This window comes from Myodes glareolus, chromosome 5 (assembly GCF_982192425.1).
Source record: "Myodes glareolus chromosome 5, mMyoGla1.1, whole genome shotgun sequence".
Taxonomy (NCBI): Eukaryota; Metazoa; Chordata; class Mammalia; order Rodentia; family Cricetidae; genus Myodes; species Myodes glareolus.
The window spans coordinates 84972848-84985129 of record NC_142030.1 but is presented as its reverse complement, the minus strand read 5'-3'; the positions used below and the strand labels follow the sequence as shown (position 1 = coordinate 84985129).

At 36.7% G+C, this 12282-nt stretch overlaps 1 protein-coding gene across 4 annotated transcripts in view; it reads left to right on the top strand.

Annotated features, from left to right (window-relative positions):
• Positions 1 to 12282, top strand: part of Dennd1b (DENN domain containing 1B) — a 216468-nt gene that overhangs the window by 55881 nt on the left and 148305 nt on the right. For all 4 annotated transcript variants that reach the window (XM_085688160.2, XM_085688162.2, XM_085688163.2 and 1 more), the window contains exon 3: positions 3665 to 3708. In XM_085688160.2, coding sequence (XP_085544286.2) covers positions 3665 to 3708 — 44 coding nt within the window. The remainder of the gene's footprint in view (positions 1 to 3664; positions 3709 to 12282) is intronic.

The following is a 12282-nucleotide window of genomic DNA, read 5'->3' as shown; positions in this document are numbered from 1 at the left end:
CTATGTTAAATTTTGCTTACTTTTTAGAAAGGATACCCTCTTTTCTTTTATTCAAGATATTATCATGTATTTTCTTTCTCCAGGCGCGCGCGCGCGCGCGCACACACACACACACACCCACACACACACACACTTTCTTTTCTTTTTCTTTTTTTGAGACAGGGTCTCTCTGTCCCCGAACTCACTACATAGACCAGGCTGGCCTTGAACTCATAGAGCTCCACCTGCCTCTGTTTCTTAAGTGCTGGGATTAAAAAGTGTACACTACCATACCCTGTCTATATATGCTTTTCGTTTAATGCTTCTTTTTCTGTAAATGGTAGGGATCCTGTTTAACTTTGCTATGGTATCTCCATAGGCGAACAAGTTAAAAAAATCATACATTTTCAAAAAAGCTACTAATTTTTATTTAATAATGTCTATTAATTTATTTTCAAAAGACATTCCTTCATTAGCAGCATTTCTTGAATTTACCAAGTGAAGGATTCTTCAAGTTGAATTGAACTGTCAAGTAGTAACCTTGCTTGGAAGAATGCTTTGCACAAACCCAGTCTTTGACATTCTTCCCATGAGTGCTATGAAGAGTAAGGAAACAGTGGGTTTAGTTCTGAACTAAATAGGTGGAACTTAGTTAGATGGTCCACAGAAGTATTTATTTTTGGGAAATATTCCAAGTTAAGCTCTCTGGAGCCAGGAAAGCGCCAGTCTTACTTAGCCAGCTATTTGAGGAGGCTAAGAATGTCTCATGCTTTGGCCATAGTTTCTTTGGACATAAACATCATTCTATAATGTGAATGACTCAAGCTTGGAGAAAGCTATAATCAGAGATCTGGAGAAATGGCTCAGCAGTTAAGAGCACTGGCTGCTCTTGCAGAGGACCCTTCTTGGTTCCCAACCCTCACCTGGTAGTTCACAACTGTCTGTAATTCCAGTTTCAGGGAAGTCATTGCTCTCTTCTGACCTCCTTGGGCACCAGGCACATTTGTGGTACACATCCACACATCCAGGCAAAACACTTATGCACATAAAATAAAAATAGATGTATATTTAACAAAACAAATATGTACTCAAGCAAAATACAAAGATTGTATGTTCTATTTTTTTTTCCTGAAGTAAATAGTGTCGGAACTCTGGTTTTCTAGATGCATAATAGTAAAGAAACTATATATTTAACTCATCTTTGAATTCCCAAGAATCAAAGAGATTTTATTAATTGATGGGAATTAGGAAGTATTGTTTTTATCCTGTGATTTTTTTGTTTAATATAATCCACACTAGTATTTTTATTTTAATTTTTGCTTCATATTAAGGGCTAGAAAGTATGAACTATCAAATTAAAGGATTTTTCTTTATATTTAAAAATCAGAATTTAAAAGCATTTGTGCTTATGTGCAAAGAGTAATTTTGACTCTGCAGGATTGCTGATTTAACAAGCATTTGTGTACTTATGCTGTAACTATTGAGGATGAAGTGACACATTTTCCCGTCAGCAGCGGTACTTCTGGGTAGGGAGGATATGGAGTCTCCATGGACTCTGACTGGTGGGACGAGCACAGGGTCCCTGTCACAGCTTCGCAGCCCCACCAGCAGCTCCTATCCTTTCTCCCTTAAGAGCAGCATAAAATCGGCCCTGACAGATCAGATGAGGATCTGGAATAATCCTCAGGGAAGAGAAAATTCAGGCTTTGTTTGAAATGACAAAATCAGATTATTTTTCTCAGGTCTTTTGTTCCTTTGTGGTACTCTGAAAGGTTGCTACAAACATGTAGTTGAAATATAACCACATAAGCAGTAACTAAGTTAATCCATTTCAGAATGTGGGTGCACATGAGTCTAATGCAGTTTTGCATGCTGCTGAAGGATGAGGTTTATTTAATGAAAATAAATAGGATATTTTCCACTAGATGTTTAATCCAATAAACCTTTCATATAGTCATTTGTTTTCCTTCTGTGAAAATGTAGTGTATAGAAAAAAATGAATGAATGAGCAAGGGGTGCGTGAAAAGCGAGGCAGCCAAAGCGTATTTAGCTGTCTGCAGCCAGCAGTAAAACCAAACCGTAGGGCTGTGCAACTGGTAAATATCCCGAGGTCAGACATAGGCCTAAGAAACTGCTCATATTCTGAAACAGCAACTGACTCTAAAGTTGCGGTTGATGAAAAGGGATAGTTAAATATCTGCCTTGAAGCACATCCCATGCTGTGTGACTTGCCTGCCTCTTTGTGATGATTTGTTTTTATTACCACTAATTTACTGTCATACTTTCTTCCTGAAGATTGTCCTGTGTACTTTTGTCTTATGATCTCTCAGTTTTGGTAAAAGTGCCACACTAACCTAAACAATTTGGGATGTAATTATCTATAGGATCTGCAAGGTAATTCTTCTGAGGATTTTCACTTGATCTTTGATGTTTTTCATATTAATTTCCAAAATGTAAACTTTTGTTTTTTATGAATGAAGACAAAGCATCTGATGTTGCCCTTGATAAATTTCTAATGATTTGTTTTATGTAAGATGTTCTGCATTGCTTATTTGTGTTGATTTATGTGGAAAGCTTTAATTCCTTAATTATTATTTAATTAAAATTTTTGTGGAAAGCATGTTTTGCTTACAAGTGAAAAACAATCTTATTTGAACTCCATGTGGAAGTACTAGAGTAGCCAGCTCATGTTTAAAATGCTGCTAGACGTCTTTTGGAATTTGGAATTAACGTTTAAGAAATTTTACACCCTGATTTTTAGTTTTAAAAATGCACCATAAGATGGTGGCAGTTGTGCAATTGAGCTGTAGTTGCCCACTGACTGGATACACAAAATCAAGTCTCTGGCTCCTGAGGCTCTTTACTTGGGGTGGAGTTGAGACTGACAGCACTTGGTGTGTTGGCTCTATCATGGGTTTCAGCAGCACTTTTCCAGAGATATTATTAATCCATTCTTAATTACTCTTTAAAAACTCATTGGAAATATTCAGCTTTGTTTTTGACAGAAATACATACATGACCTAAAGATTTACTAGTACTAATCAAAGCCAACAACACTATCCTTTACCACATTTAAAAAAGGAGTTTGAGAAATGTGAAAGTAAGCAAGGTGTATGAATGTTTCTAAGGCTGTTGATACTGTATCTAGAAATCCACACACATAGAAATCACATTTATTTCCTGAAATAGATTGCAAAATCAAACTTATTTTTAAAAGACTGTCTTAAATCTACCTAGTAGCTTACCTACTACTCAGAATAAGAGTTTAAATATGAACATTTAAAACTGAATAAAGCAAAGCTAATTATTGACATCGTATATTCTTCATGGTCCAGTCTCTGAGACTGTGTTTGATTATTATTACTAATTACTACTTTTATGTTTTATTTCAAGCCATAACTTGTGTTTTTATAAGTATTTAAATTGAAAATGTATTGTATTACATTAGACCCCAAGGCATGCAGGTAGATTGCTAAAAGGAATGATTTTTAGTAGCTTGAATTTAAGTTATGAATTTAATTTGATTCTGTTGCTAAAATTATTTAAGCCTAAATGTCAAGATACTTAATCTTATAAAATATAGAGAAATTAACCTTAAAATTTGTTAAAATATCAAAATTGATCACTTTAAGAATGTTGGCATCTTCCTGTGTTTCCTCTAACGACGTGTGTCAATTGTTTTCAGGTCCTGTGATATTGTGGAAATTCCCAGAGGACTTTGGAGACCAGGTTGGGAACATAATTTGAAAACTTTTTAAATTGAAATACTATATTATTACTGTGAACTCCTGATATTGTATATGAATAGCTGCAATTATTTTTCTTGATAAAATTTGAGAAAGACAAAGTGTGGAGAATATACAGAAGAGTTTTTAGTGACCTTGCAGGTGATTTACAAAGTACTTACAGTGAGAACCATAGCAGCTGGGTGTCTATGGTCTCAACATAGTTCTACATTTTCATCTAGGGGATATACATTTGGGTACAATAAAAGCTCCCAGTCATAAAAACTTAACCCTATTAATTTTTGGTTGGATATACACATTATTTCTGTATACTTAGAAAGAAGTGTAATGATATAAATCATTTTTTGTCACAGTGATTCTGGAATCGCTTACATTTAGAAATTGAATTAGGAATATTTCCTTATTTCTGAATAATTTTTATCACTTTATTTTCTTAGAAAGCTAAAACGTCAGAAGGAAACTACAGGACGAATTTCTTGGTTGGCATTTTTTAGTCTTCTGTAGCTCCTTTAATACTTACTATGACCAAAACCCAACTAGTTTGATGTAAGTGCATAGAAAAATATTTTAAATTTTTTGTTATGGGAATATCATTTTGAGATTGAATTTTAGTTTGCACTAATTTGTTTTGGTGCAATTCCCCAGATACCTAATAAATAAGTTCCATTCTTTTGCCTAAAAAGAAGTGAGATAACAGTTGTATCACTGTTAAAGTAATTTCACCAACTCATCCCTTCAGCTCTCAGGTATGATTCCCACAATTTGCAAAAAGTCAATCTCATAAAAGTATATCATTACAAGTATTCATTCAGAAATAGTATGCATGATTTTGAATATTGTGAAAGGATAATTTTTGAGATTAGAGTGTCAACCTGAAAGATGGGAAATTGGGAGTTAACTTGAATGAACTAATTAAATGGGCATGTTAGGTACTGATCATGTCTGTTGCCCTTGACCATGACTTGAAAGAAAAAAGGTATTTATTCTTAAGTTGCTTTTAGTCTTTAGTGAATGATGGATTTATAAATATCGTAAATATTCTTAAGTAAGTCCCTTCAGTGAGGGGATGACTTTGACATAAGCAGCTAAGCTAAGTGTGTTTCTGTTCTCCAGTGATTCTGGACTCTTTGTACCGGTCTGAAATGCTTGTTTCTTTATCTCCTCAGTTGTCTTTTGTCTACTGCCCTACAAGCATCCTCATGTCCCCTTTCAACACATTATTTTTATTTCTCCCTTTAAAAACTGTTCCTTAGAATCCTTGGACCCTAGGGAGGCCTAACTGTGGGATCACAGATGAAGACGCATACTTGCCTGTCCACCTGAGCAGACTTTAGTGTGATCACTTGTTGCTGTCCCTCTTGGTTAATAAAATGCTTTTTGTGTATTTTGATAAAATGCATCTGCCAGTGTTCCTGTATTTAGTCTAAAGCAGGAGCAATTCACCGTGTAAGTGGCGGTGATGCCCATGAACCCCAGGATCCCGTGCACTTTAGTCCTCACCTTCTTTGGTTTTGTCTTTTCAAGTACAGTTTCCCTGTGTGGCCCTGGCTGGCCTGGAACAGATCACCTCTCCTCTGCCTCCAGAGTGCTGGGACTACAGGCTCGTGCCACCAAGACAGCATCCTCACAGTCTTTTAAGATTTTTATTAGCATTTAGTAATTGTACAAAATGATAGGTTTCATTATGACATTTCATAATATATATAGTACACTTTGATCATCTTCAGTTCCCTGCTTCATTCTGCTCCCCTCTTCCACTTTCCCTGGCTGTACCCCCAAACCTTCCTTCTGCTTTCATATATTATTTGTTTTCTTTAATTACTATTATTAATATATATGCATATAAATATGACAGTATCAACCTACCAAGTCAGTTTAGCATTGCTTATATGTATGTTCTTAGTGCTGACCACTTGGGATTGGATAACATATCAGGGGCTCATCCCTGGGGAAGATGGATTCTCTCTCTTAGCAGTCATTAATTGCCTATAGCTCTTAATCTAGTAGTGGGGCTTTATAAGACTTCCCTCTTTCTCATTGGCGTGTTGACTTTATTGTTATGGACCAGGTCTTATTTAGGCTACTACATTGCTGAGTTTCACCTTAATCTTAAACCCCAACTTGAAAATGAATTCTTTTGAGACTTTCTTGAGCTTCTATAACAACCTGTGTGTAATTCCATGGCTTATTTTTTTGTATCTCAAGAGCCATCCTCCTTCCTCTTTGTCATCTCCCCCCCTCTCATTTTTTTTCTGTTTAGTTTCCACATACCACTGTGGCTGTCACATAATAAAGTGTGTATAGATGTTTATTTAGTTGAGTGAGTGACATATTAAATAAAGTTGAGTAAACACATGATAAGGTATTTTGACCACAGTGGGAAAAACAGGCAATTAATGTTCTAGGAAGTCTGGTCCGAGAGCTCTGTATAAAGCTCTGTTTAGAAAGAGCTCAAGGGCTATGCCAAATATAATGGGGTTTCATTAAAGTATGAATGAAAGATATGGCTTTGATGAGGAGTTTGCAGCTTGAAGTTTAGAGCCCTCGCCACTGCCTCCTGATGAGTTCCTGACCACGGTTCCTCCTCCTCCCTTTCGTTTCCATAGATAAAAGTACTGAGAAGGCTGCTGGAAAAGGCCACATGCCTCAGTTACTGCAGCCGCGTTAGCAACGTGCCGTTCAGTAGCAAATCATGTAGGAAGTATCTGGAAAGTTTAAATTATAATCTAAGTGTGTCATCGGAAAGACATTTTCACGTGTGCATTTCAGCTGTGTCCTTTTAGGGCTTTCCTTTGTAGAGGCTGCCAGCTAGCTGCCTGACAGTCAGACTCGGCATTTCACACTGTCTTTTATGTTCAACCAAGTGTAGCTGTCTCACTGTGCGGTTTAGAAGGAATGTCTCTTAAACATGTGACCACTTAGAGTTTTATATATTCATTCATTTTTCTCTCCCTGACTGACTTAAAAAGAAATTTGGATAATGCAAAGATTTTCATGATTTAAAACTGAGCAGTATTGATATATGGGTATTTTGTAGTTTTATTTAGTATGTCACTTATGACGACCTAAGTTATTTGGCAATAACTTAATGATTTTAGCATAACAAAATAATTATGAGCAGCTATGGACTATTCAGAAATTAATGTTTAAAAATTTCTGTGCTTGGTACAGTCACAAGCTGATTTTTTATGTGAAAGTCAATTTTATTTCACTGCTCTTATGAGGATGTGTGTGCATACACATGCATGTGTTTGTACAAGCCCATTTCTATGACAACATGATTAATTTTTAAAAATATAAGATTTTATAAAGAGAATAGGTTAATATAAAAATTATAATTATATTTAGTTGCTTACTTTGTTTCATATTCCAAACATTTTGCAACTATCTTGGTAGCGTTAGAATACCAGTTCTGTCTTGTCAGGTTGGTAGGAATATACAGGGCTATGTTTTTCATATGTATCAAGAAGAGAATCAGATTGTCAACTATTACTATAAAGATGTGATTTAGTTCCTTTGCAGGTACAGTGTTGGAAAATTAAATATAAAACATAACTACACTCTTAAGTTACTGTAAATGTGTTTTATATTTGAATTGTTGAACTTAAATTTTTCATTGCCAACAGTAGGAAGCTAATTTGAAAAAACAGCGATATTTTCTAAATTTTGTTCTATGGAATGGGTCTTTGCTGGCAGTGGAACTAACATGCTCTCACAAGTTTGTAGTGAAAAAGTATTTAAGAAACATTTGGCATTGTATTTGAATATTACAATGCATTTAACATTAACTTTGTATTTGAAACCCTATTAAAAATGACATAACTGTTCTGCTGAAGGATGAAAATTTTTACTTTAGTGAGCTTCTAGAGGTAGGGTAATTATATTTATTTTTATATTAATGAAATTGCTCTAACTCTACAAATGATTTAGTCCAGATAGGCAGACATGACCCTACTCTGGTGGCCTGGAGAAGTAAAGTCATATGTGATGCAGTCAAAATAAATCCAAGTCTTTTACAGAAGCTTTTTTATTGACAAAAGTAAAGTTCTACACAGTGTTTGAGGGAAGCAGAATGGACCAATGACTTTTCCATAGTGATGTCATATAGGCTCTCCCAAACAGACTTAACAGTGTGGAGTCTTAGTTGAAGAGTTTGTTGCTCTGGCAGGTCAGAACTCTACATGTAAGTTTGTTTCACTTAAAAAAAAAAAAAAAGAAGTCGAAGTTAGTTGAGTATGAAACAAAAGATGGATACAGTAATCTATCTAGATCTTACTTTATGGAAATAATGCCTGTTAAAATTGCTATAAAGCCCTGGGCTCACAAGGCTGTGTGGAATCAGCCCTGCTCATATCTGCATGCCACTTTAAAAATGAGTCTTAAACAGTTCTTCAGATTTAAGCAGAATGGGGCCTGGGAGGAGCAGAATGAGTACTCATTGATTGTACCCTTCTGTATTTTGGGACTGCTCGCTCCTTTCTCAACACATCCTCAGCAGACAGGCTTTTAAAATGAAGTATTGTTGCTTCTCAGTGTTTAAAGTTCTTGCCTGAAATAGTTCTGTAAACAAGTGGTGTGAAGACACTTCACTACTAAAAAATTTAAGTTTCAAACTTCTCTATAGCAGCTAAAAATGCTGAGCTTGGTCAGCATATGGTACTAGCTAGCCTCATACCCACCCTCTCTTTTGTTGTCTTGTTATTGTTGTAGGGCTTAATGACAGTTGTAAGCCATAGTTGGGGGTGTGGGGGTTAGTCCACCCTGGGGAGAAGAGGAGGAAACTGCAGTGTGGATTATGGAAATATAGATTGATCTAAAAAGAAACCTCTTTTTAAAGAAAGGGGCTCCCTCAAAGGAAAGCTCAGAGAAACCAATGAAAGATGATGGAATATGATGTAAAAATGATCACTTGAAATCTTTCTTTCATTCCCAGCTGCTGTATTTTGGAGAAAAGAAATGCATTTGTATATTAAGAGAGAACTAAAAGAGCCAGATGAATAGAAATATTTATTAGGTATATTTTCATGTTGATTCAGATAAGTTATGTGCATTTTAATAGACTTTACATATGCTAGACACTTTAAATCTTGAGAAATATAATGTTAGGATGTTCAGTATAAATACTAAGGAGAACACTAATTCTGGCCCTTTTTTTATAAACCTATTTGCAAAAATCAGCTTCCTGGTTCTTATATATTTTCTTTAACAATTGTACTACTGAATATATTATTTAAAATATAAATTATTCAGTTTTATTTAAACAGCTATCCAAATATTATACAATTTAATGTCCCATTAAATTGTTGTTCCATTGTGTTTTTTCCATAGTGATTATAACTTTTTTTGATTTGTACTGATTGATAATAATACTTTTATCTTAAACCTATTTGCCTAGAATAAGACAACAATGAAGTATAGCAGTCATTTTCACAAAACATAGACACAGGCATTCATACAGCTTTAGTTAGTTTTTGATACACTTGTGTACAAAGAAAATCAAGCGTGTGCAGTTTGAAACTCAATACTAGTGAAGAGTTAGCATTCAAGTGTAGAAAGGAGACTCTGGGAAGAAGACCACAGCATCTAGGCTGTGTGCTTCCAGTTTGACTGTGCTAGGTTTTCTAGTGTATGTACCCTTCAAGTATTATGGGGGGGGGTCTAACTGTGTGCTCCAGGTAAGGTGGTGACACAGAATTCACTAATGCAAAAGAGTCTGGGAGGTGAGGTTTAACAACAAGGATATCTGATTCTACAGACCCGTCCTATTTTTGTGATTCCATAATGAGAAAGTTAGTTTGATAACCTTATGTGCTATGACTTTTTCTAACTGTTTTGTTCTGTAGGTGATGGGTAATGTATATCTAACTTCCTTCCTCTTTTATATTTTAGAGACTCCTGCTGACTATCTAGGACCATTTAATGGTTTGCATTGTAAATTGCAAAAATTTAGAAAGCTTCTTTGGAGTTAACAGCAAAACACTTTGACTAGATTATTAATCAGCTAGGGAATAAACCCCACGTTTTGAGATTTAGGCATGGAGAAGTAACACAAATCTAAAGCACAAGCCTTGCTCTGAAGAACTGTGGAAAGTTACCGTGAAGTGTGTAAACATGGTGTTGAGGAACAGATACATAGGTAATTGAGCCAGACGATGTAGAACTTCGTGCCCGTGCTTCTTGCGCTTGGTATATAAGAAGCAAATAATGAGAAAGGGTATTTAAATCAGGTGTTTCCACATGTTCGCCTGTGCACTAGGATGATAACTGAAGGCTAGGAACTTGCTTGAGACATGGTGACTTTCTTCTGTTTGTTCAAACTGCACTAAGGAAAAATCAAATAGATAAGGTGAAGGGTGTATCTGCAGTCTTCTCTAGTGTCTCTGTTGTGTAGGAAGAAGTACTTTACACCTATTGTGTGCATGAGCACAATGTATAGGGGTGTCTCTAGAACTTAGTCAGCTCATGCACGTGGACGTTATCCCAAGTCTGGTGAACACCATTCCACTTTCTGCTTTGGTAAATTTTGCTGTTTCAGATACTTCATTTTATTTCACTTAGCGTGATTGTCCTCAGACAGCGCAATCTTAGAGTAAGAAACACAATATTCAGTCAGGTAAAGACCCAGTTAGTACTGGAGACCAGGAAGAGCATAGGTGGACACTGGGAAGGACCACACTGGGCTAGCGCCAACATTCACCATCTGACCCATGAAGATGGAACCCTATGTGTGGCAACCCCCAGGGAACTTTTCTGAGGTCAGGGCCAGCCAGCATTCACTAACTTATTTCGGAAGGATCACCAAATAACATTGAAGGACTACCAGTATCTGTGACACAGCCTTACAAAGGAATGCCCAGGTGTGTGACAGACACCTGTAAACCTCAGAAAGGAATTCCTGAAGACTGGAGACAGGAATTGGCATGCAAGCTGCACTGTATTCGTAGTTTATGCTCTTTTCCAGCCCTCTCTTTACTTTCATCTTTTATTTAATACCCAGTTAAACAGTCTCATGTATGTGTACGATGACAATGAAATATGTATGTAATCTCCTCTCCTCCCTCCAGCTTCCCTCATATCTCCTGTAGCATGCCCGAACCTCTAACCTCATGTTTTTTTTTTTTTGTTGTTGTTTGTTTGTTTGTTTGCTTTTTTTGGCTAGCTCACTTAGTCAAGTTGAGCTGCCCATTTGCGAATGCATGAGGCCATCGACTAGAGCATGGGAAACCTACTGGTCAGTGGTCACATCCTCAGGAAAAAAAAGTGATTCTCCTTTCCTCCAAACAAGCTATTGCCAATAGCTTCTCAGTAAAAGGTGGGGCCTGGGGTGGGCACAGCTGCTGTGAATTCCTGAGAGTGACAGTTGTGTCATGTCCAGAAGACAGCACTTCATAGCATTTTTTCCTCTGACTCTTATGTTCTTTCTGTTTCTTTTCCCACAATGTTCTCTGAACGTGTGTGTGTGTGCGTGCGTGTGTGTGTGTGTGTGTTTGTGTGTGTGCACACGCTGGTGCACGCGTGTGTGTACAGCTGGCTGTCCCATTTAGCACTGAGCACTCATGCTCAGTTCTTATGCTCAGAACTCTGATCATTACTTTCTACCCACTGCAAAAAGAAGCTCTTTAGAAAAGGTTGAGAACAGCCCTAGACTGTGAATATAAATACTTATTTATATTATAGTACCAGCCATGAAATTTCCTTCTGTGGAGCAGGCCTCATTTCCAATCAGAAAGCATTTAGTTACCCTATAACAGTGTACAGCATTGTATCAGTGAGCGCGTGGTATTTGACAGGTCAGTATTGTGCTATGCAAGTCCAGTACTTGCTAAGACCTGCGGTGTTTTCTCTCTTCCAGCAGGGTCCATAGCTCTTCCCTGCACCATGAAAGCAGGAAACAAAGAGACGTCTCCTGGTGTGCTGGAGCTTGTCTAAAGTTGTAGTTTCCAACTACCTTATTTTCAAAGGTTTTTGTTATACATTCTTACTTTTGGTTGACACACTTACTGTCTTTTCCTCTTGCCCATTCCTAATTAATGCTGTAACTCCCTTCTTTTATTTCACGTGCACTGTACCAACTCTCCAGTTATTTTTAGTTTGCATTTCTTTTCTGACTAGTCCTTTCACTCTACCTTTAGGCAAAACTGCCACGTGTCCGTCATCACTTGCCAGTACCTCTCCCCTTCACTTTCCTCCTGCATTTTCTCTCCTCCAAATATTGTTGAGACTTGGCCATAGGTAGTTTCTGAGATCAGATGAAAGAGATCAGGGTACTATAGCCATAGACTTCTGTACCTTTTTTTGTCAATACAATACTAATTACTGGTCTTGCTCTGATTTTTTTCCCTTTTTGCTTCCCACTCATTCATAGTAACGAATATTATTGTATGCTACATTGTGATCAGTGTTCCTTTATTTCTTAAATGACGAGCACTTAAGTATGCTTATTTTTTGGTTATGACTATGTTTCCATAATGATCTACCCGTTGATACTGGTTGTTTTCGAAGACAATATTCTCTCATGATAATGCTGATGTTCTACCATAGTGTAGCAGAACAGAAT